This window comes from Chrysochloris asiatica, unplaced genomic scaffold (genome assembly GCF_000296735.1).
Source record: "Chrysochloris asiatica unplaced genomic scaffold, ChrAsi1.0 scaffold00014, whole genome shotgun sequence".
Lineage (NCBI taxonomy): Eukaryota > Metazoa > Chordata > Mammalia > Afrosoricida > Chrysochloridae > Chrysochloris > Chrysochloris asiatica.
This window is the reverse complement of record NW_006408532.1, coordinates 11158002-11181242: the sequence shown is the minus strand read 5'-3', so window position 1 is coordinate 11181242 and position 23241 is coordinate 11158002. Positions and strand designations below refer to the sequence as shown.

Here is a 23241-nt window from a genome sequence, read left to right as displayed (position 1 = left end):
TCCTCAAAGTGCTGTTTTTAGGGGACTACACAGGTGAAAGTCCGATGGAAGAAAATTAGGACTATAGGGAGGATGCTCTCAAAATGAAGTTTTTCAGAGTGTCAACAGCATGTGCAGAGCTGTGTGGGCGTGCACTGTCATACAAAATCACAATGCTCTTGGATAGCAACCCTCTCTACATTGAATCCAAAGTGTAGGCTTCAGCTTCTTCAGTAAGCATCTCACTGTAATGAGCACTGTTGATTGTGCTTGTAGTAATGAATCCATGTCTTGTTACCAGTAACAATTTATTTTTAAGAAAATGTACCTTCCTTTGAATATAGGTCCAAATTTTATTTCCATATGTCCGAATGCTTCTCTTTATGTTCTTCTGTGAGTTGCTTCAGTACTCAGTTTGCACAAAGTTTTTAAAACTCAAGTCTGTTGAGGACTATTTCATAGGCAGAGCCATGGCTGATTTGCAAGTGATTTGCTATATTATCCACTGTCACGCGTCTATTTGACATAATCATTTCACCTGCATGTTCAATGTTGTCATCAGCCGTGGATATGGATGTGCATTTTAATATAACTGCTGCGGATAATTTTTGACTCACCTCCATAATTGCTGTCAATTAAGTTGCACGTTTGCAAATGGTGAATTGGCAAAGTTGTATAATAGTTATACCTTCTACGGCAAGAGAGAGAGTAGCTGTTGAGGCTGTTTACGTATACTGGATTGACTCATTGGGTTCCTTAGTTTGAGAGTTTAGGGTCAATGGTTTCATGGGACATCCCAATGAACTGCATTAATAATGAGTTTAGTGCTTCTGTTCTACTTCGTAGTTTGGTGCAGTGTCTGGGGTCTTAAAGTCTTACTAGCGGCCATCTGAGGCATAACAATCTAACTGGAGCAGAAGGATATACAACGTGTGGGCTAATCATCTCTGTGAATATATGCCTGACTTGCCATGAGACCAGAACTAGTTGGTGTCTGGCTATCATTAGCAACCATTTTGATAAAAGATTCTATAGATAAACTCTGGTCAAAAGGGGAATATAGAACAAGACATCAAATTCTCATGGACTCCAGACTTTCTGGAGCCATGGTAGGTAGATGAAAACCAATAAACTATTGCCTTGGGATAATCTTTAAACCTTAAGCTAAAAATATCTGCTAGAGTCTTGTTACAAACATTAGTTTTGCTGAACAAGTTTTTGTTTGTTTGTTTTTTTTAAGTTAACAGCAAAATCTCGGATATCCTAAGATCAAGACCAAAGACCAAAAGAGGTACTTACTTTCTCCAGCCCACTATGTCCTCATTTACATTTTGCCAAGGGAAAATATACTATGATACCAAAGAGCTTGGGTTCTTGGTAAGCAGAGATGGACTTTAGTCCTGCTTTTTCTAAACTATTGGTTTTAAGTTTACCACAACCCACCTGCCCAGCCATCATCAGCATCAGTGTCCAAATCATCAAGGCCCTTCAGGTTTTCCGCATTGATGATGGTAGGCCGTGGTGCTCGTTCTACTAGCTGCCTTAGTGGACGAACTGGACGGGTCATTCCCAGCCTGTTTTCTTTTCTGATGAGAAAGATAAGAGTTAAGTATACAGATGGAACCAAAACCAAGTGTCTTTAAAAACATAAGTCCTACATTACAAAGATTCATGTTTGCATTTTGTACTCAAATCATTTCCTTTTAAAAGAAATATACATGAACAAATACATCCCAGAGAGGATTTGCCTTCATGTTGCCTTTTTATATGCTCAGTGCTAATTCCTAAGCTAGCACCAGTAGCATAAAGCAGAGGCCAAAACATCAACTCTCTCAGGAACTTGAAATCATAACTCAATCTCTGGTACAGTACCAAATGGCAGTCACCCCACAAACTCTGAAGCTTTGGGTTGGTTCAGTATAGTCTCTAGAAGACAAAGCACTTTCATACACTAGCTCATTTTATCTTGTGGATAATCACTACAACATGTAATATCTACATACATGATTACAATGTAAAGCCTTACCCATCTTGGTCATTCATCTGGAACTGTCTAAATGGAACACGGGGTTCAAGGCGGAGCTGAGGAAGGGGAAAAGATCCTCGTTCCACTGTACCCTGGTTCTCTGATGATTGTGGTGAACACATCTGAAACATAACATCAATGAACAGGATTTTCTGGTAATGACCCAAGTTCTAAGGTTCACTTGACTCAGAAATTTATTTTAAAAAATGGAAAGTGTGAGAAAGAAAACAGAGAAGTCTTAGGGTTTCCTACAACCATATCCCCCATTTATTTCCTGCTGTCAGTAGATCACTTGGAGACTTGTTGTCTAGGGAATGCCTGCCTCTCTTTTTCCTAAAGAACCAAGGCTAAAATAATGTCCATATCACCGGAGAGAGAAGCCAAAGGCCCTTAAGATTTGAAAAGGGAGAGAGAAAACAAAACTAATGGAAACCTCCAAAGTAAGTTATCAGAGCAAAGAATGAAATTAAGAGGGAGAACTGAAAGTGGACATTCAACCACTTGAATTAGGTTCTGCTGGACATGAATTATCCAACTCCTTGGGATAAAAAATGTACACTCTGAAGACTTACAAAAGCAGGAAGCATGTCATGGTATGTAGGTGGGTGGTATACATTTCCCATGAACTGTGAAGCCCCTTTTCGGACAGGCTGAGCCAGGCGGAGAGAGGGGTCCTTAGAATCGCTGGTACATGCCGAGGAGGGGGCTCCGTCTCCCGTACTCGAGTTCCTGCTGCCCAGCTCAGTTGGGGAGGCGCTCAGAGACGTGGCAGTAATTATGTTTCGCCCACCGCCCTCCCTCCAGCTTGTCACATCTGGAAATTGAAAGGGGCAAAAGGGGAGAGGAAAGAGGAGGGGGAAGGAGGGATTTATGAGGTTCTGAAGGTCAAGGGACCCCCCTCATTTACCAAAAAAAAACAAAAAACACAAAACAATGAAGAGAAAAAAAAAAAAAACTAAAAAGTACAATTAAAAAAATATGCCTAAAGAACGAATCAAGTTAACTGATCAAATTTGTCAGGGAAAACTAATGGGCAGACACACCTGGCCAATAATCATGAATTTTCTGAGGGAAGAGTCTGATTGTAAGAGAAATATAAAAAAGAAGGTCTACTTAGAGCGGAGGGGAGGAAAGGCATATGCTCATAGATCCAATACCGCAAGGAAATTATGAGAACGCTGATGAAAACAGCTTTGAGTCATTCCTTCAGCAAATATTGAGGGTCAGCACTGTGCCCAGTACTGAGCTTTACATTACATTAAAACTATGGTGAGTTCTTGAAACAATGTTTTCAACCTTTGTCTAAGTGTCTTTTACAAAGACATCCCTCAGTTCATAAGACAAATACAGCAGAACTGCTCTCCTTCCAGTGGGGATGCAGGAGGGCCTTGTCCCCCCCACCTGTTCCTGTGGCAGCCTGTGTGGCACTTCTCTGATCACAGATGGAAATCTGCAAATCTATCCGGCTATCTTCTTAAAGTGACGCTCTCCACTGCCAAATGTAGCAAATCTGATGAAAACTATTATAGACCTATGAGAAGCTAGATGAAATCAAAGACCCCTCTTTTCAGTCAATTATTAATTAAGTGTTGTCGAGTCAGTTTCAACTCACAGCGACTCTACATAGAGTTTCCAAGGAGAGGATGGTTGAATTTGAATTGCCGAAGGAGTTTTAAAATGAAAGCTATGTAAGCCCTAAGAGAAAGAATCAGGACAGGCACCATCGTTCAATTTGTCCTGTAATCTTAGGCAAGCCTCCTTTCTGGCCATCTAATTTGTCTTTTCAAATGACAATAAGCAAGCATATCCAAAAGCTTCTAGTTAATATACTTCAATAGTCCTACAAAACAGTCCTTCCATCTTAAATAATCCCTGAAAGATACACTTATTAGCCTAAAGAATTTGATTATTTGGGGTGTGTACACAATGACTGTGTAGGTCACTGAAAGGGCAGTCATGTTTAAATACAGAATTACATAATGATCATATCATTTACATGATATCAGTTCTGACTTTGGGATACTATACCATAAGCAGAAGAGGCCTTGGGGATTGACCACTACAAGCAAACAAAAGCCACCCATATTTTAAGACCTGATCAAGCCACAAAATACAAGTACCAATTTAGAATCCCTGCCTAAAACAGATAGAAAATCTCTCTCCTAAACAACACGTTACTAGTTAGTATTACTACGCAACCCTGCTGACTCCTTGGCCAGAAAATAAAAGGGAGGTAGTAGAAACCAGTGCTGGGCAGGGTATCCAGCAATCTCAAGGGAACATGTTACAAATACAGATATGAATTTGCCTGCGGGTAAGAAAGGAGGACCTTAGAGACCAGTCTTCGTAACCAATGCCCTAAGTGATTTTGATAGGATTCAGCTAGGTTTAAGAACCACTGGTTTAGAAAACAAGTACCTGAATCAGGACTCAAAGTTAACTGGTCCTTTGCCTGTCACTGCCATGACCAGCCAAGTATAGTACACCTAACATCTGGATAATAGATGGGAAGGAACAGACCTAGCCCAGCCCAAAGGACACAAAACGCAGGTGTGACCCCAGAACAGCCTAGGGAATGCATCTACCAGATTCACAGACCAGGTAGAAGATCAAGAGACCCACTTCCCAATTATGTATCCTGAGAGCCCAGGACCTTTTATGCTATATGAGAACTAGCACACATCTAATAGGATGGAAAGACAAGAAAGGGGAAATACTGCTGGTCTCATGTATGTGCCCAGACAGGGGCTGCTGTTCACTTACTCTGAGGGCGGAGGCTTGGTCCTGGCCCATACGACAGATCTAAGACGCCCTTTTCTTTGCCAGCCTTGTCCTGCCCGCCAGCTGCTTTCAGCGTCGGAAATTCCTCGGGAGAGAAGGATAACAGTCGGCTTGAGCCCCTTAAACCTGTCAAGAAACCCAGAAAAACTTGATGGAGCAAGTAAAATCAGCACCAACAGTTCTCAGCTTTACAAATTTCACAGCATGTTTAAAGCCAGGAGTGAACTCTGTGTAAGGTCTCTGTCCTAAATTTACACACAGGCATTTGTGTAAAGTGACACTCTTAGCTTGTCAATAAAGTTCCTCAAGCCTCTAGACCATTCCTTCCCCAACATTAAATATATTTTCTTTAAAGAACTTTTCCCCCCTGTGTTTTTCCTATCACACGTAGCACTTAGCACAGAACATCTGGGTTTTGGCGGTGGGGGAAGATGGGGACTGAATGGATAATAAATGATACATTTTAGGAGTGGGATTCAGTTCTTTTATCTGGACTATGTAAGTACATGACAAGTGTTAAGTAAACTTTAGAAGTGCAGTAATGTAATACACCACAATGTCTGATTGAGGTAGACCCTCTTCCCCATACAATTAAACACCCCCCAACTCCCCATTAGGTGTACTTCTTAGCATCACTGATGCATGGCTCTGTTAACTAAGGTATTACAGCAGATGCACAAGGAAGCCATTCATTTGCCATCTTCCTTAGTAAAAAGGTCAAATAAACCTTCCAAGATGATAACTGGACACATCAGTCACCAACTATAAACCTGAGAGAAATCTTCCAAGTATCACAAACGACTTCTACTACTCTACTCAAGGGGTACTTTTACTCACATAATCACGTCATTTTGTTACAAGGTCAACGGCAAGAATAAATTAGAAGGGGGAAGGGGTGGAAAAACAAGGTAGATAGGGGAACACTGAGACAGGTTTGCATGGACTAAATGGGACAGAGGTAAATAACAATGTAAGCACAACCTTGGAACAACAGGGCTCTGGGATACAAGGATTGAGGCATAGTTTGAATAGGTAAAAGTGGGGAAATAATGTTAAGATGCTTGACTGTCTTTTTAATCTTGGTTTCCCTTACTCAGGAATTCCCACTGGTTGGGTGGCCAGCAGTATGACAAGATCTGGGGACTCCTGGGCCCAGAGACAGGGACATGCCCCAGAGGACTAGAGAGGGGAGTGTGAAGCATCCAGCTGATATGAAGTGAGGGGAGATGCACAAGAACACCACACTTGCAGATAGTACCCATGACCTGGCTTCAATAGCTGGATGATCAGAACAAGACTAGAAGATGAAAGAAGAAAAAAAGAGTATCCACTACAATTTGAACTTGACATATGCTTGTGGATGCAGTAGGGCAAACAAGAACAAATCTTTACATGAGGATCATTCCCACTCCCTTGGTACACAGGGTCGACAAGGATGGCTCCCCAAAATGGGGGCACTACAAAGGCACAAAGTGACTGGCTTATAAGTTTTCAATAGGGAACCTAGTTCCAGAGGGTACGGAGAAGGGCAGAATCTCCACTGAGTGGTTTCCAGCCTGTCTGGACAGGGCTGGTGAAGAGTGATGGGGATGGGACTCTTATGGTTCAGTGGTGAACAACTGCTATCAAGACTGACTGTGAGTGCTGGCAAGGTAAGGGTAGATGTTTTGTGACAAACGGAGGGGAGTGGTTGATTTTGCAGTTCAGGAGCGGAGGTCCCTGGAACCATCAAGGGAGAAAAGCAAAGTGCGGGACCTATCCAGAGAGGTGGTGACGCCAGGGATGGAGGCAGAGTTGATGATGAGGAGAGATAGGGCAGCTGGGGACTCTGGACTCAGGGCGGGGGACGGACTGTGTGCTGGTGGCCGGGGTAAGGCGTGTGGGGTGTACCCTTTGGTTGTTTGATGATGCATTCATTTCAAAGAAGCGAAGTACGATTGGATGACTGTAAAGATAATGTTCTCCCATGTGAACTGTCACATGGCTCACAATGAAAACTTGGAAAAAAGAAAAAAAAATATTCACAAGGCACTGTACCCTATAGTGAAAATTGAAACACTAGAAAACTCCAGTGTATATTATTGGGTAGTATGTGAACAATGTAACATTAGACTCTCACAGCAAGGTTTAAAGGCATTACATAGAATCATGTGTCAAAATTGCCAATTCGAAAACTGTATTTTGATTCCAAAATGTGTGATTTCTTGGAACACTCGTTAAAAGGATTTGTATAAAGTACACCATGAATATTTAAAATTAATTAATTAATTAATTAACCCTTTAATTATTCTTCCTGGAGTGTTTTTAATCCCAAAACAGTATTTGGGAGCAGAGAAAGATGAGGCTTTCTACTCCCGTAAAGATTTACACCCTCGGAAACCCTGTACAGGGTCGCTATGGGCCGGAACCGACTCGACGGCACTTAACAACAACATTTGGGACTCTAGATTCATGGGAAGAGAGGGACTGAGAGTTAGTTGGTGGCCAGGAGGCAAACTTGCAGAATGTGCCCTTTGGTGATGTAAATTATTATATATATCAGAGTGTTGTTTTTTGAAAGAGTTAAAGTGAATAGAGATTTACTGCTAACTGATAGGTATATGAAATTTGTTGAATGTAAAACTGATGATCTACCCTGTAAACATTCACTCAATCCACAATAAAAACCTTAAAAAAGAATAAATTAGAAAAAGACATAGTTAAAAAATTATGGTAGATTTGAAATTCAGGAACAAACAGCAAATTTCAATACTGCTGTTTGTAATTTTTTTTCTGCCTCAACAATCATGAAGGAATTGTTATAAATATGAACTAAATGTATCCTGTACAGACAAATACGATAAAGGACAGAACTCAAAATTGCAAAACAAAGTAGTATTCCTAAGGTTTCGTTTCAATGTTTTATATGTTCACCCATCACTTCTTCAAATGTGAGGAGCCCCCACATCATCTGTTCTCCACCATGAGAAACTCAGGTAGCAAAGTCAAGTGACTTCTCCCAAAGTCACAATTTAAGGTGCTGGCAGAGCTCCTGACACCAGAACCTATCAGCCTTGGGTATCTGATGTCTGTCGAAATTATACAATCAGGTCTCCTGGTCTGCTTCAAGCAAATTCCCAGGTAAGATAGACCAAACACTACTCAGGGCATGTGTTTTTTAATTTCAGAGTCATGAAAATGTCTTTAGACTGATGCCCCTTCTCCTCTTCTGCTGGCCATACAGACTTGTAACATCAACACAAGAGGAGAACTAGGAGCCCGATTCTCACCCAGCCTGACTGGACCCTGAAACCACCAACTCTCTCCTCTCCAGCTACTGGGTCTGCTAGTTTCCCCGAGGTATTCTCAAATGTTTGCAGAGTATTGTACTGTACAATTATTATTATTACTTTTTTAATTAAATGTTTTTATTTTGGATTGAGTGAAAGTTTACAGGGCACCATCATCAGCTTCACATTCCACCATTCATATAGCTTGTTTCATTACATTGATTATTATCCCCTCCATATATCATCAGTTAACAGTGTTTCTCTCTCTATCCTCTTTAGCTTTTTTTTTTTTGGATGGGGGGGACTTGCTTTTTTGGAATTTACAGTCTCGGCTTTTAGGGAAGGTTTTTACATTTGTCTGTGGATATCCAGGGCTCATGTATGAGATTACTAACAAGCATTACTGAATAATCAGATGAGGGACAGTTTGCTATGTCTACTAGGTAGCTAAAGTCTGATCCTCAGAGCCTATGGTTTGGACAGTCAACAACGCTTGGGCCCACAGGGGCTTGGCCTCCTGACCGGGTCTGCACGGTCTACATCCGAATCCTCCTTATTTATTGTTTGTTTAAGGGACGCTGCCTGTCTTAGGCGGTCAGTGCGAATTCCTCAGTCTTACCAGTCATTGAAACTCATTGCAGCATTTATTGGCTCTGTCTTAAGTTGCCGAGGTTCCACGTGATCCTTACCCGTCTTTGGCCACATGTCCAGCATAAACAGCCGCCATCCGAGGAAGGCGATCGGCTGGGGACCTCATGCGCCAGACGTTGCCGGCCCACTACCTGCTCTAAGGTGACCAAGCAGGATCACTATGCTGAGGTTCAATCAAGTTCTTAGGGGATCTTACTCTCTAGCAGGGGTAGCAAATTAGTAGCCACTCAGTGCTCACTTTGAGAATTACTTATATCATAAATTTGAGCATGTAGCTGATGAATATCCACAGACAAGTGTATATTGTTCCACAACCTCCTAAAATGCTGTTGGATTAAGTTCCAATCAATTTCTGGGTTACTGAAAGATAACACAAATCTACTTATACCATGAGTAACCTTATCTGGGAGTGTAATCTGGATATATTGGGTCTTATTTCCCTTAAGCGATCTTCCTTTCTCTAAAGCACTTAGTCTGTTTTGTGAACCTTTGTCTATTTACTCTTGGATCATATGAGCGAGACTAATATTCCTAGACATTTGATTTACATGGTGGGCAGGGCAAAAAAAGGTAACAATTCCTATTTGCGTAGTGATTCTTGACCTGAGAGCAAAGGCCCATGGCACGTTTAAGGGCCAGGCACCGCAATGATTTGCCTAGCTTCTGAAAACTTTAACAGGAAATAAAACCTATGATGGTTGATGGACGATTACAAAATCAGTAACATCTATTAACTCCCCATTCCCCATGCCCGACAAGCAAAGCAGCAGAATGTCTCTGGGGTTTAATCCAGTTCCCTAAGGGTTAAACAGTTCTTAAAAGTCTTCTCTGCTGTGGCTGGCTCCTTGGTGCTCTTGCCGGGAGGGGGGGCCTCAATGTAGATGCAGATGACATCCCTCTTTCAGGTGGGTCTTCAGTGAATGCTGGCTCCCTCTGTACAATTATTTTTAAATTTTGTTTTTGATGTTACTAAGTGCCATTGAATCAGTTTCAACTCATAGCAACCCTGTACAGGATTTCCAAGGAGCAGCTGATACGTTTAAACCAAACCTTGTGATTAGCAGACCACTGCTTATCCTATAGCACCACACCAGACTCCTTTGTTTTTGATAGGCAATAGTAATAACAGCTCAAAGCAAAATAGTATAAATTGAGATCTTCCTCCTTCCCTTGTGCCTCATCTGTCTGCTTGTAACTCCCTCAAAAGACAGGTCATTTTCAGCTTCCTTCCAGAAATTTTTCAAAAAAACACATACAACAGTTTTTTTTAAGTGTATTTTTCCCTCACCACCATAGTCTGTACAAATAGTACCATACTATATATGCTATTGGAGCCCTGGTGTGGCGCTGTGGGTTAATATGCTGGACAGTAAAGGTAGTTTGAACTGCAAAGTCGGTGGGGTTCAAGCTCACCAGCCACTCACTGGAAACCCTATACAGGGTCACTATGGGTTGAACTGACTTGGCGGCACTTAACAACATATATAATATTCTGTACTTCTGACAGTGAAGAATGTTTCTCAGAAGCAGACACCAGAAATGGAGAGCTGAGGACTACAGAGTCATGGAAAGAAAGGGACTGAGTGCTGGAGGCCAGGAGGCAGGCTTACAGAATGTGTCCTTTGGTAGTTTAAATTATTATATATTCCTAAGTATTTTTGTGTACAACCCCTACACTGCCCGCCCACACCCCCCCCCCAAAAAAACCCCAGAGAGAATGGAAGCTTGTTGTTAAGTGCTGTTGAGTTGGTTCCAACTCACAGTGACTCTGTATAGGGTTTCCAAGGAGCAGCTGGTGAGTTTGAAGCGCCGACCTTGTAGTTCAAACTGACTTTGCAGTCTAGCACATTAACCCACAGTGCCACAAAGAAACTCAAAGAACTACACTGTTAAAAGTTTAATGTTGTTGTTGGTTTCAATTGAGTTCGTACCAACTCATAGCAATCCTATGCACAACATAACGAAACACTGTCTAGTCCTGGGCCAACCTCATGATTGTTGCTACAGCTGAACCCATCACTGCTGCCACTGTGCCAATCCATCTCACTGGGGGCCCTCTTCTTTTTCTTCTCCACTTTACTTAACATGATATCCTTCTCCAGGGACTGGTCCTTCTGATAATATGTCTGGCCATCCTGGCTTCCAGGGAGCATTCTGGTTGTATTTCTTCCAACACAGATCTAAAGTCTAATGAGTGTTCTCCGCAATGTATCTTTAACAACTCCAAAACGACTGAGATGCTTATCTAGTCCAACCCCTGCTCCCCACATGCCCATTCCCAGATCCTACTTTTTCCACCTCACCCACCAGTCAGGAAAATGAGCAACCCTAAGAGGTGAGGCTGCCTGTCTCCTGCCCTGTACAGAGTCAGAAGCATTTGGACTCAGTCCCTCTGGAGAAGCTGAGGAACAGTCGCTTACTCATTTGCCATTTCCCATTCAAAACTGAGGAAAGGCATGTCCTCTTAAACAAAGGAGTCTAGTTTTGAGAGGGTGGCACTAGAGCTGCTTTTCTAATAAGCGCCAAGGGTGGCAGGGATCTGTGAAGACGGAGGACAATACCACTATAGGAGGCAATGCGTTCAAAAGGCCACCTGTGCTGCTTAAGAGAAGAAATAGCAATTGTAAATTCTCATTACTTTTGTGTGTGGTACTGTAGGATCAGTACTGGACTGCAAACCAAAAGGCCAGCAGTTCTAACCCACCAGCTGGTCCTCAGAAAGCCTACACAAGGAACACTATGAGTTGGAAAAGACTCAATGGCATATAACAACAATCCAGCTTGGTGGCTTTGCTAGAAATGCTGAAACTGACCTTAAAAATCAGAAGAGTTCATGTAAAAGATAGGGATTTTGTGGGGTAGGGGCCTCTCTCAGAAACACACCCTGACTTGGGCCTGCATTCTCAGATAGTACCAAATTGGAGGGGGGGGGGGGGGGAAGCATCAGGTGGGAGAGTGGAAAGACGTTCTATTCAAGACACAATGTGGTCTACACCCTCTTTTGTAATACCTAAACCCTTCTATACCCTGTTCCCAGCGTGGTCTTAAAAGGCCAGTTTGAACTTGTAATCCCCATTCTAAGCAGTTGTCCAGTATTTATCTTTGAAAACTTTTTAAAACAGAGGACACATTCTCCTTCTCCCCCATATTCCTTCTACTGAACTACTCTGTAGTAGAAGCAGCCAGCAGGATGTTAATGGATAAGAAATGCCACACAACTCAGATTGTTTCTGTGTAAATGTCCAAAACCAAACAGCTCAATCCCCAAGGCTGGATTATTTATAGACCTAGACCTGAAGCTACCACCATGCAACTTAACACCTTCTTGCACTCCTAAGAGAGAGGAAGTAGATGCATCTTGGCAACACTACTGAGCAGGTATTAATTCCATCAGCAGCAGAGCTGAGTTAAAGATCGGCAGGGCCAACCACTTAAGTCTCAAGAGAAATGCCTTTAGCAATCATCATCAATGGTATCAAAGAGCCAACATCAGGTGCAGAATCAGCACTTCTACCGCGGTGGCTAAGGCAAGGGTTCCAGAGAGCATTAACTTTTTAAGGTAAGAGATTCCACAAAACATCCATGCCCAAAACTGTCTAGACTCAACCAGAGGTCCAGCAAATGTGTACACCTCTCCTACCCACCCCAACCCCATACACATACACTTACCACCTTCGTGTCCTGCTGGCTTTCCATTCAGCTGTGCCCATGACTTTGGTCCACCTGGCACTGAATTTGTATTCTGAAAGAAGGAATAAAATTAGAAGCCAGCCAACTAGTCCAATAAATCAACTGTCTGTTAACTATGCATGTGAGAGCTGCAAGGAGCTAAAGGGACCAAAGCTTGGTTTAAACACTAGATTGATGTAACAATGACCACTTGCTAAGCAGTAGCTACCAATAGCAACACTGCAGGCATCATCTCATTCTGCAGTAAGTTACCAATCCACTTTATAGATGAGCTACTTTGTCCTATGTCCAGAGGCAAAATCCAAGTCTCAAATATGTCTCAAAAAAAAAAAAATATGTGCCAATGCTAACAGAGGAATGCAAACACTGGAAATCCAATCCGCCTGATCTTTTGCTGAACAAGCCAATTGCATCACCTTCTGTAATTGTTATACTACAAGCCCAAGTGAGAGGCTTCCTCCTCCACTAATCTGGACTTCTGCCATCTTGGACTCTGAAGCTCACTATAGGCCAGACATTATACTAGGCACATCCTACTTTGCTTAATTCTTACCACGCCCTGGGAAAAATAAGGTTCTAATTGATGCTGACGGAGGCTCAGAAAGGAGTGATTTTACTCTTAGACACCCAGCTAGAGTGGTGGGACCAGGACCTATGCCCATCCTGATTGTGTCCAAAGCCCCTCAAGTCCTCAACCATTGAACTTGTTTGTCTGCCTTTCCAACAAAATCCAACTTTAACAACCGTCCTCTTCCAACAAAAGGTAAAGATACAAAACAAAGTGTAGATGACGTTCCATCACTTACTAGGTTATGGACTGAGTTATATATATGCTCTTCCTATCACCACCCTTTTCCAATCCACCAGCCATCATCTCCATAAGTACACAAGGCTAACAGTTGTCTCTCTTGCCTTCAATGTAGAGCTGATATCAATCCACTTATGTATCAAGCATTCTCTGAATGCACTGTATGTGGATGGTGTGATATCCCTACAGGTCTTCGCTACACAAACCATAAAAGAGATGTGCAAGCAGAATAACTGGGCACTAAAGCTGGGGTTGGACACAATCCCTAAATGAACTGGGGGAGCCTTAAAGTCCAGCAGGAAGCAGAGAAGAGAGGACAGACACTGGAGCCAGTCTTGGCTCTCCTCCTTCACAATACTCCCTTGCCCTTGCCTAGCAGGGCTAAGGAGGGGTTACTAACGGTGTGAGTGAAATTCATCCAAGAGCAGAAACTGCTGTAAGTACCTCTGAAGTAATGTTTTCAAAGTCACAAAATCTTGGGAGTCACTTCTTCCTCTTACCTGTCTCCAAAAATGAGAGAAAATCAGATAGCAGCTAAGAGGAGCTAAGCGCTGGATGAAGCAGTTTATGTGCCAACTTCAAAACTTGAGCTTCTCAACTCTGGCTGTAGTAAAGCCCTCTTGGCAATTTTTTTCTTTTTTTCCTCCCATTTGTCTGAATTTTCTATAACTTTGCTCTAAAGATGGTGTAGAGCAAGGTCTCAAGCCATTTCAAAATTGTTCTTGCAAAGCACTGTAGGAATGCACTGGGTCACTCCAGACCCAAGCATGCTGGAGGCTTGCAGGACAATCACTTTTTAATAGAACCTTATTCAAGCCCCAATCCAACAAGCATCTCCAGTGGTGAGGGGTTCAAGTACATCTATTTTTCAACAAGTTCCAAAGGTAATTCTGACATGAAGACAGGGCTGAAAGCTCAGGATTCCATAATCTCACTTAGTTTTGATTTTGGGGGCAAAAGATTAACTCAGCTCTAAGTACTCTGGTCAATAGGACCCAGTAAACAGCGAGTCTCACAAAAATCGGGATTATCCCATCTTTAATTTCAAAAGCACAGTTCAGAACAGGGAAAAAAAATAAGGGAGAGTGTCCTTCTGGCAAAGCCATACAATTTTTAAATGAGGGGGGGGCTTCAAAAAAATTCATGGAAAATTTAAATGAAATTTTCCAATAAACTTTTTGATCAAATTAGGTATTTCTACGTCTAGATTTCTCTGTGTCTTCTAAAATATTCCCAGATTTCTCAACTAGATTTCTAGAAGTGTATCCTCTTGCTTATCTCGGTAATCCACACTTACAAGAGACAGACTTTACTGAACAAGTCTATTATGAGTTCTTGCTTGGTATTGTTTAGAAAAAACTTTGAAAAGATAATAGCTGGATATGTCCCAAAGTGTATTTTGAGACACTAGTCCCTAGAGATACTCTGGGAAAAAAAACGGTTCCTAGGACAAATACATTTGGGAAATGCTATCCAATGTTCTCTTCTTAGAGACAGATAGCATGCACTCATATATGAAAGGCACTGAAGCGTACTGCAGAAGAGGAACATGGCACATTTTGTGTTTCAAACTCATCTGCTCATGGGCCTTTTCTGTAGCCTAACACTTTTTGTCTTACTATGACTCTAGTTTCCATGAAGCACATTTGGGGAAACCCTGTAATCTAGTGTGAGCTTACAGGAACAAATTCAGCCATTGTATTCTGTTCTGTATAAAGGGTTATTTTTCAAAAGTTGCAAATTAAATTTCATATTAAATGATCATGACAATCTTTCATCCTCATTTTCCGAAGTCTGCTCCTAGAATAAAAAGGTTATACAAAACCACACTGTTCAGAAATAGCATCTACCAACTCCCAACAGCAGAGACCTTCAGGGGGCTACCAGGTCTGAGAAACAATCAGAATGTGGTCCCCAGAACCTACCTCCGGACTGATTGACTGTGTCGGTTTCTGTAAATTGGAGACAGATTTCTGTAAACCCGGCTGCGGCAGCGACTCCGGCGGCAGAGAGGCCGCTGCACTGGAACTAGACAAAGGTAGGACAAAGAGCTCAGGGTTAGACACTTAATAGGACGAGCTGGTAAGCCTCCAAATCTCACAAAGCAACAGCTGCTCACTGGAGAAGTAGGACCTAGCCTAGCCAGTGAAAATAACACCTTCCCCAATAGACTGTTAGGCAGCAAAGGTAAGAGTGACCCATGTTTGTGGTCTATTTAGACATTTTACACAACAGAGCAGTCCTTGGCCTTCCAGTAGTCGTCTGTCTGCATAACCTGAATGCTCACTGAAAATAATGAAAACAATATAGAGGATTTGCCAATGGAGAAACTGAATAACTGGAAGGAAGGGGTTCTGAATCCTTCACTCCTAACAGTGAGCTGTCTTGGAATATGAGCAGGTTTTTAATCAACTTTTCTTCATTAAAGAAAATATGATGAAAATAAATTTATAAAATATGTAACAAAGAATTCCTCATAATTTCATCTGAGGAAAAACTCCAAGCAAAGTTTCCAATGCATATGTCAATGTAGAATTAAAATACAAGCACACACACATGGGATAACCCAAACATTCAATTCTGCAAGTTACTTTTTTACTTAATGTATCTTGAACCTTTTTTCATGACAACAGGGGATCTATTTATTTCTTTTAATGATGATACAGTATGACACTCATTAAACAGAACCTCATTTAACCAATCCCCCTAATTATTTTTCTATTACAGATAAAACTGTAACAAACATTTGTATACTAATATGTATGCACACTTGTAAGTAATTCAGTAATATGTTGTTAAGTACCACAGAGTCGGTTCCAACTCATAGCAACCCTGAATAGGGTTTCAGAGGCTTTAAATCTTTGTGGGAGCAGAAAGCCTCATCTTTCTCATGCAAGCAGTTGGCAGGCTCAAACCTTGGACCTTGTGGTTCACAGTCCAGTGCTTATTGTATGGAGCCACTGTGCTCCCAATTCAGTAGTGTAAGAACACTAGAAATGGAATCACTGGATTAAAAGATATTAATGCTTTGGCATTTAAAAGATATTGCCAAACTGCCCACCAAAAGGTTGTGTCACTCAGTTTACATTCCACAGGAACCTTGAGGGAACAGCTAGAAAGGATGAAAACTGCTGATTCAGCTGCTTTCTAGTCACTTTTCACCCCGAAGAAATTTGAGGAGGGCAGTAATCCATTTGGTCACAATCCACCCAATGTCCATGGTTTTATCTGTAAGCTGAAGACAAACTCTTCCAAGTTTTACTTAACAACCCAAGTAACTCACCATTCATGATTATTACAAAATGAAGGCCACTGAATCTCCTCTCACATCATCTTCTATCTAAAACAGAAGCTTCCAGGTGGTGTCTCTAAACCTCTGACTCCCAACAATGCCCTATTACCCAGTCTACCACTTCTCTGATACCAGGGAAAAGATGTGGACCAGGGGCAGTAGCTAACTACTGCCTCAGGTTTGTTGCATTCTCCATCACTCCCAATCTTTTAACTTTTTCTTGGAAGACATGCTTCATCACTGTCACACATAAAAGGTGCCTGATACTTTAGATTTCAATGCTGAGTAACAGGAAGTGACTTTGTCTCTTCTCTTAGCACTTTCAGTGGCGGAGGCATTCAAACACATTGTGAAACTATATAATATCCCTTTCATTACAGACACATACTGTGAACTAGTTGAACAGAATAAAGATGATTTGTGCCTAGCTCTGTGCTGAGTACTTGTCAGCCATGATCTCATCTATTCCTTATATTCACCCCTAGGAGTAACGTATTATTCCTATTTTACAGACGAGGTTGCTGAAACGCATAAGTCAAATCATTCTCCTGATTCCATAGAGCTCATACACAGTCTGGCTGAAAAATCACACTCGCTTTTGTCTGATCACAAAGTCGTGCTATACTGTCCAGTCAGTAGAATTCCTAAGCAAATTTTGAGAAGAAAAATTTGTTTTTAAATAACTTTATAGACTTCTTCTCAGTTATTAATCTAGAATCATCAGACTGAACTATTTGCTCACTCTGCATCCTGTCTGATGTTAATTACAAGGAACAGTTTTATAAAAGCTGCCGTGGTCATTTCAATATGGACTTGAGAAAGAAGGGCACTGATTGGCAGGCTGTGTGTTGGGCCACTTTTACTCTCTGGTTCCCTACCTTCAGTAGTCAGGCTACAAGGGATGCAGAGGCAAGTGGGCACATGACACCCAACTATTTGTTTTCATTCCTTAGGAGCCAAACCTGAGCAGCAGGTTTCTACCAGCCAGTTTTATAAAGGCCCATCTCTCCCCACTCTCCTTTTCTGTGTATACCTTTATCACTGGCTGGAATACAGAATCAGACAAACAGTGAAAGGGAGACACAGGCCCAGCCTGAGAGCAAGGGGCTTGCCCAGAGCTGTGTACCCTGGGCAGACCTGGAACTAGACCAGGGCCTCATGTTTTCAACTCTACCACAGAACAGTCAGAAGAGTTACTCTGTTCCTCTAATGAGGATATTTGTGCCAGACCCTAGGCCCCCTAAGGCTTCTGTTTAAGTGCTATACTGGCAGTGGGGAGAGCCTCCAGGGAGGCTGCTGCACAGTGACCCAGGGTAATGATAATTCTGAGTTGTTCCCATTAGGAACTGGGTTCATTTGGAGCAACTACAGCTATAGCCATCTTGTCTGTCTTGGAAGCTAGCAGGCTCACAGGAAGGTTTCATTTTCCTCAATCTTGAGACCAGCAACAGGGACTACAACCATAAATGAGCTGTTCAAGCACCAACTCTGTCGTGGTTCTTACAGGAACTGGGTTTATTCATTGCATAAGCTTCTCTGTTGGGATGAGGCCCTTTCCTAACGAGGCACAGGGGGACACCAGTCACTGGGGACCAGGCTGCCCACAAAAACAGTGCATCAACTCTAGAAGCCAAGAAAAACTAATACAGGGCGCAAGAAACACCATAAGCAACAAAAAATAGAGAAAAAGGAAGCTTTCAGCTGATATCTTTCCATTTCTCTAGATCTGCTGCTGCAAGACCATCTGCCTTCTGTCAAAGGAAAGGATCCTGGAAGCAATTTATGGAGCTCCAGCTTCCTATTCACCATCTGCCTGTCTCAGCTGTTTACCTCTTTGGGTCTTGCTGATCCTGCTTGTTTGCCCATCCCGTTCCGTCCTTGGGTACTATAACAATGTTGGGGTCGTTTCCTTTGTTTTCAGATTTCAAGCTTGGCAGGTTTGCAGGTGGTGGCATACGCCGGGCTGTGGCAACTTTCCCGAGACTCTGTAAGCCATGTCTAGGAATAACTGCAGGAAAGGAGAGAGATAGAAACAGACATCACACAGAAAGTTAAGAGAGGAAATTCTCAGCATCTTTTTCAAATCCTACATGATCATGACAAGGACAACCAGACAAATTACAAGGAACAATGGAAACAAAAGTGTCTGGTAGTCACTTGACAACAAGGACTTCTTCAGATACAAAAGGGTTGCTAAAAAATCTAGAGAGACTTCCATATTACTTGTAGGCAGGAGAAGACTTGAGGAATGGATGTGGGTTATGACATGGGTAAGGAGTGAAACCCAGAAACCTCCATCCCATATCTAACCCCCTCTCTGCAAGTTGAGACTGTACTGGCCTCACTAGAGAAAGACTGGAAGGGACAGCTTCTGCCTAGACCCAAACCAAACCTCAGAAGGGCTCCCCTTGAATTTCAGAAGGTCCCTCTTGGGGTATGGTCAATGTGAACCTGGATTTTTCTCACCAAGTTACTTACTATGAAAACCATGAAGTCTAAAAAGGGTGGTAACTCTAATGCAAATTAAATTTCAATCTATCCAGCATCCTGAAAATATTCACAGCTTCAATAAAATAAGACAGATAATCACAGCACAAGAGAGTCAGGAGATTTTTAAGGTTCTGAAATTAGACTTGAAATACGAAGCTTATGGTGATTCAGTCTCCCCAAAACTACCTAGTTAACTACTACATGCAAAGTCAATTTACATAGACTACATCTGTGTGACCAGATGAAACTCTTTGGCTTTTATGGTCTTTAGTTCGGGACAAAATTAAAACAAAGTATGAAGAACTGTGGTTAACACTGACCCTTACCTGAGGATCTGATCGCGTCTACTGATTTTCCTTTATACTTATCAAACAGGCTGAGCGTTGAGTACTTGCTTTTCCCATCCTTGCCCTTGGTTATTTGCCCCAAACGATCGGACATTGCGATGAAATGTCATCTAGTAAGGAAATTTTTCTCGGCACCGCTCCCAATCTGCCTTTGAAATGGAAAGAGTGTTAATCCACCAAAGCCTCTGGAATGGATTTAATCTTTGGGGGGCATCATAGTTCTTGAAAAAAAATTTTTTTCTCGTAACTGTAGATATTTAAAAAAAAATGTTTAATTGTGAATTATGTGATACTTTACATGGGAGAACATTAGTTTTACATTCATCCTATTGTGTATCATTTCATTGCCATGGTTACAATCCCCTCCAAGCAACATCAACCCACCACGGTATATCCTGCAAGCCTGCCCCATGGTCTTCAGCACACACCCCATCTCCCTCTCTGGGTCTAAAGTCCCCAGCCGTTCCATCTCTCCAAGTCTCCTTGAAATTTTGATGAAAGTTTTGTACTCTGTTCACAGGAAGTTCTGCTAGCATCTAAAGATGCTCTGTATGTAGACAACTCTCCCTTTTCTCTGAGTTGCCTAGAATTTATTACTGCACATGGCCAGCTGGCAACCACCACACTGAAACAAAAGTTTGGCCCACTGATTCCTCTAAGTCAAGGACAACTCTTCAAGATGGAAAGATACATGAACTTGTAGCACATTCATGTAACATCAAAAATAAAGCATTTTATTTCAAGGCAGTTCACCTCAAAGATGAAAAAAAAAATTAAGAGGAAGTGACCAAAGCAAGTAAATCATTAAGTCAGGTGTGTGCACTTTTCAAAATAAAGAACCAGCATCCAGAGAGAAAACATCTGCTTAGGCAACAAAAGCACAGCTTAGGAAGGTATACATGTGCAAAAAAAAAGCAAGCTCTCCCCAGGCCTAAAAGACCACAAGGGAGCGGTGCGATCTACAGCTACATTCACACAGCAATAACCTTGAAAGGAGCTTCCTCTGCCACCTTGTACAAGTGTCTACAAGGACATAAACACTTTGCTCACCAGTCATTCGTTCACTCATTCACTTACTATTTATCTATTTACTGTGGGTTTACCATGTGTCAATGAGTGCTATGCACCAGGAACTGAAGACCTACTAAGATGATGAACCAGCAGCAGTTCTTGCCTTAAGACCTTTTTGTTCTATACACAACCTTGGCTATAGATTGTGGGGAGCATGGGGGTGGCTTGCATACATGACTGTTACTTCCCATTGTTATTAAAGCATGGCCAAAAAGCCAAAGCGTCAATACTGAACATATAAAGCAACATATTATCTGTCAATAAGATCATCATGGAGACAACTTTAAATATACCCAGGACTAATAAAGGCACTCAGTAGCTGCAATAAGAAGGTCAGTCGTTTATTTCATCACCCCCGCTCTGAAGTCATGTAGGAAAAGGCAGTGTGTTAGAAGGCATTTTCTTGTACCACTCCCAAAAGACTTTTTAAAGATATGATCTAAGACTAAGTACAGTATGAGAACAAACAGCAAAGATCAGTTAAAAACTGAGGCAAGGAAGACAAGGGAAGCTGATAGCATATGCCTCTGCACATAATAAATCCAGGGCTGCTGCCACATGGAGAACACATTTGCACTTACATGAAACTGGGTATAACCACCCCTTCCATGCCCTGCCGGTTCCCACTGCAGACACAAGAATACATAAGCACGCAATCTGCATTAGGAAACAGCTCACAAATACATGTGATGGATGTTATGAGTTGGATGCCTATATGCCAGATGGGTGGGTAGTCAACCTAGCAACCATCTTCTGGAAACTGCTCCTCTCCTCCTCACATGGTTTCAGTCACTCTGGTTAGATACAAAACCCCCACTTCTCTTCACCCAAGTCCTAGTTCAACTAGCTGTGTCCAATAGGCAAGGACAAGGGCCAAAGACTACCAGGGTGTTTGAAAATGTGGAGCAGCATTTTTAGTCATCACAATGGCAGGAGCCCAGGAACACTAAATGTACTCAGAATATAGGAAAATCTGGAACAATGAAAATGCACCATCAAAACTGCTCACTGCTTCCCAGGGGAAGTGTTAGGAGCCACTCAAAGCCAGAGGTCCTCCCCAGTTCTGCCCTATGCACTAGGAGAAGCAAAGAATAGCAATGACCAGGGGTGGGAATCAGCCAGAAGTATCCAAATCCTAATTCTGGTGCCCATGATGTGTCTTCACCCTTTCATCTAAGCAGGTTCCAGTGGGTTTCTGCCTCGCCTCCTAAAAGTTCTAACTAATAAACAGTATCCTTCCCCAAGGCTGAACTGTAAGCTCCTTCAGAGACTTATTTGCTTATAAGGCCTATTTCAATAGGCTCTCAAATGTAAATCAAGTTGAATTTCTCTATTAAGGCTAGATTAGATCTAATTTTTAGATACTTCTGTTAAACCAAGAGAGGAAAAGAAAAGACCACTTGGATAGAGCTCCACTCAGTGCCCCCAACCCACCTCCCACGGACACACACTTTTAACAAAAGCCCTGAGATAAAAGATATCATTGTCTTTGAGACTCTCATAATGCCTGCCACCATGCCCACACAAAGGCATTTAATGAAATATTTAGTGAATCCGGATCACTTGCCTAGCATGAATGAAGTGTCACACCACCTCCAGGAGGGAGCTATCAGTGAGACACAGAAATTGAACGTTCTAGAGACTAAAAAAGAAGCAATTACTGGAGCTGAGCACCAAAACAAGCCAAGCTAACACAGGTTGACCATGCCTCTGTCAACGATGGGACTACCATGGCACACCACTGTCTCACAGAGCTTCGACAAGCACGGGGGTGGCAGAGGGGCCACCGGCCTATTTTTCACACTGCCCAAGATGAGAATGATTTTGCACTTTTTTACATTTGAAATCAAACAAGGCAGGATATGCAAAACTATGTATTGCCTCACAAAGCTACATAGATAAAAACTAGCCCAAAACCCACTGCCACTGAGTACAGTCTGACTTAGAGCATAGAACCCTACATAGGATTGCCAAGACTGTGGATTTTTATGGGACCAATAAGATATGAGATCTTTCTCCCAAGCAGCGGGTTTTGAGTTTGAACCAGTGACCTTGTGGTTAGCAGCCACAACACCTACCTTACAAGTACATTACTAGGGCAAGTTGGTGCAAAACTCATTCTACAGGCAAAGAAAAGTCTCTTCAATAAATGATGCTAGGATAATAAGATTTCCACATGCAAAAAAATCCACACACAAAAAAACTGAAATAGGTTCCTTGCCTCAATACCACAAACAAAAATAAGTCTGAAGCTGATAAAGGAAGCAAATGTGCAAACTAAAACCTAAAATTGTTTAAGATAAATCAAAGTCAACACTAGCTTTCAACAATGGATTCTCTTATACAATAACAAAAGCAAACTGGCTACTAGAAGAATAAGCAAGTTGTTCGCTGGGAAGCCATCAAGGCAATCAATCAAGTCCCTTCAAGACAAACCCCCCCCCCCAAGACTGAAACTCAAAGGGAACAAACAACACATAAGCAGGCATGTAAACTTTCTGGCAACCACATTGGTCTACTGGTGAGTGGGGGGTGGGGGTGGGGGTGGGAGAAGCAGCAGTGAAGAGATGGGTTGAGTTCAACCATGCTCCACAGACTCCCACTGGCCTGGAGATGAGAGAGAGTAGAGGAAAGGGGGACTCCTGAGCTCATGGACTGCTAACCTTGCAGTCCAAACCGACCTTGGGATCCAGTGCATTATCCTGCAGTGCCACACCAGGAAGTCATGTATTTGTCAAGAACCTAGTAATAAAAATAAATTAGGGAGCTTCAAAAAGTTCATGAAAAGATGGAATTAAAAAAGAAAATGTAACTTTGACACTAAGTAAAAAGACAAA

At 42.1% G+C, this 23241-nt stretch overlaps 1 protein-coding gene across 1 annotated transcript in view; it reads right to left on the bottom strand.

The window, feature by feature from the left end:
- PRRC2B (proline-rich coiled-coil 2B) overlaps positions 1–19482 on the bottom strand; it is a 67889-nt gene extending 48407 nt beyond the window's left edge. The window contains exons 1-8 of the mRNA XM_006834887.1: positions 19313–19482; positions 18327–18504; positions 15130–15232; positions 12376–12448; positions 4769–4912; positions 2578–2819; positions 2006–2127; positions 1423–1565 (exon numbers count right to left, since the gene is read on the bottom strand). Of these exons, the coding sequence (XP_006834950.1) occupies positions 1423–1565; positions 2006–2127; positions 2578–2819; positions 4769–4912; positions 12376–12448; positions 15130–15232; positions 18327–18504; positions 19313–19427 (1120 nt within the window). The 5' untranslated portion in view covers positions 19428–19482. The remainder of the gene's footprint in view (positions 1–1422; positions 1566–2005; positions 2128–2577; positions 2820–4768; positions 4913–12375; positions 12449–15129; positions 15233–18326; positions 18505–19312) is intronic.
- Positions 19483–23241: the final 3759 nt, after the last annotated feature.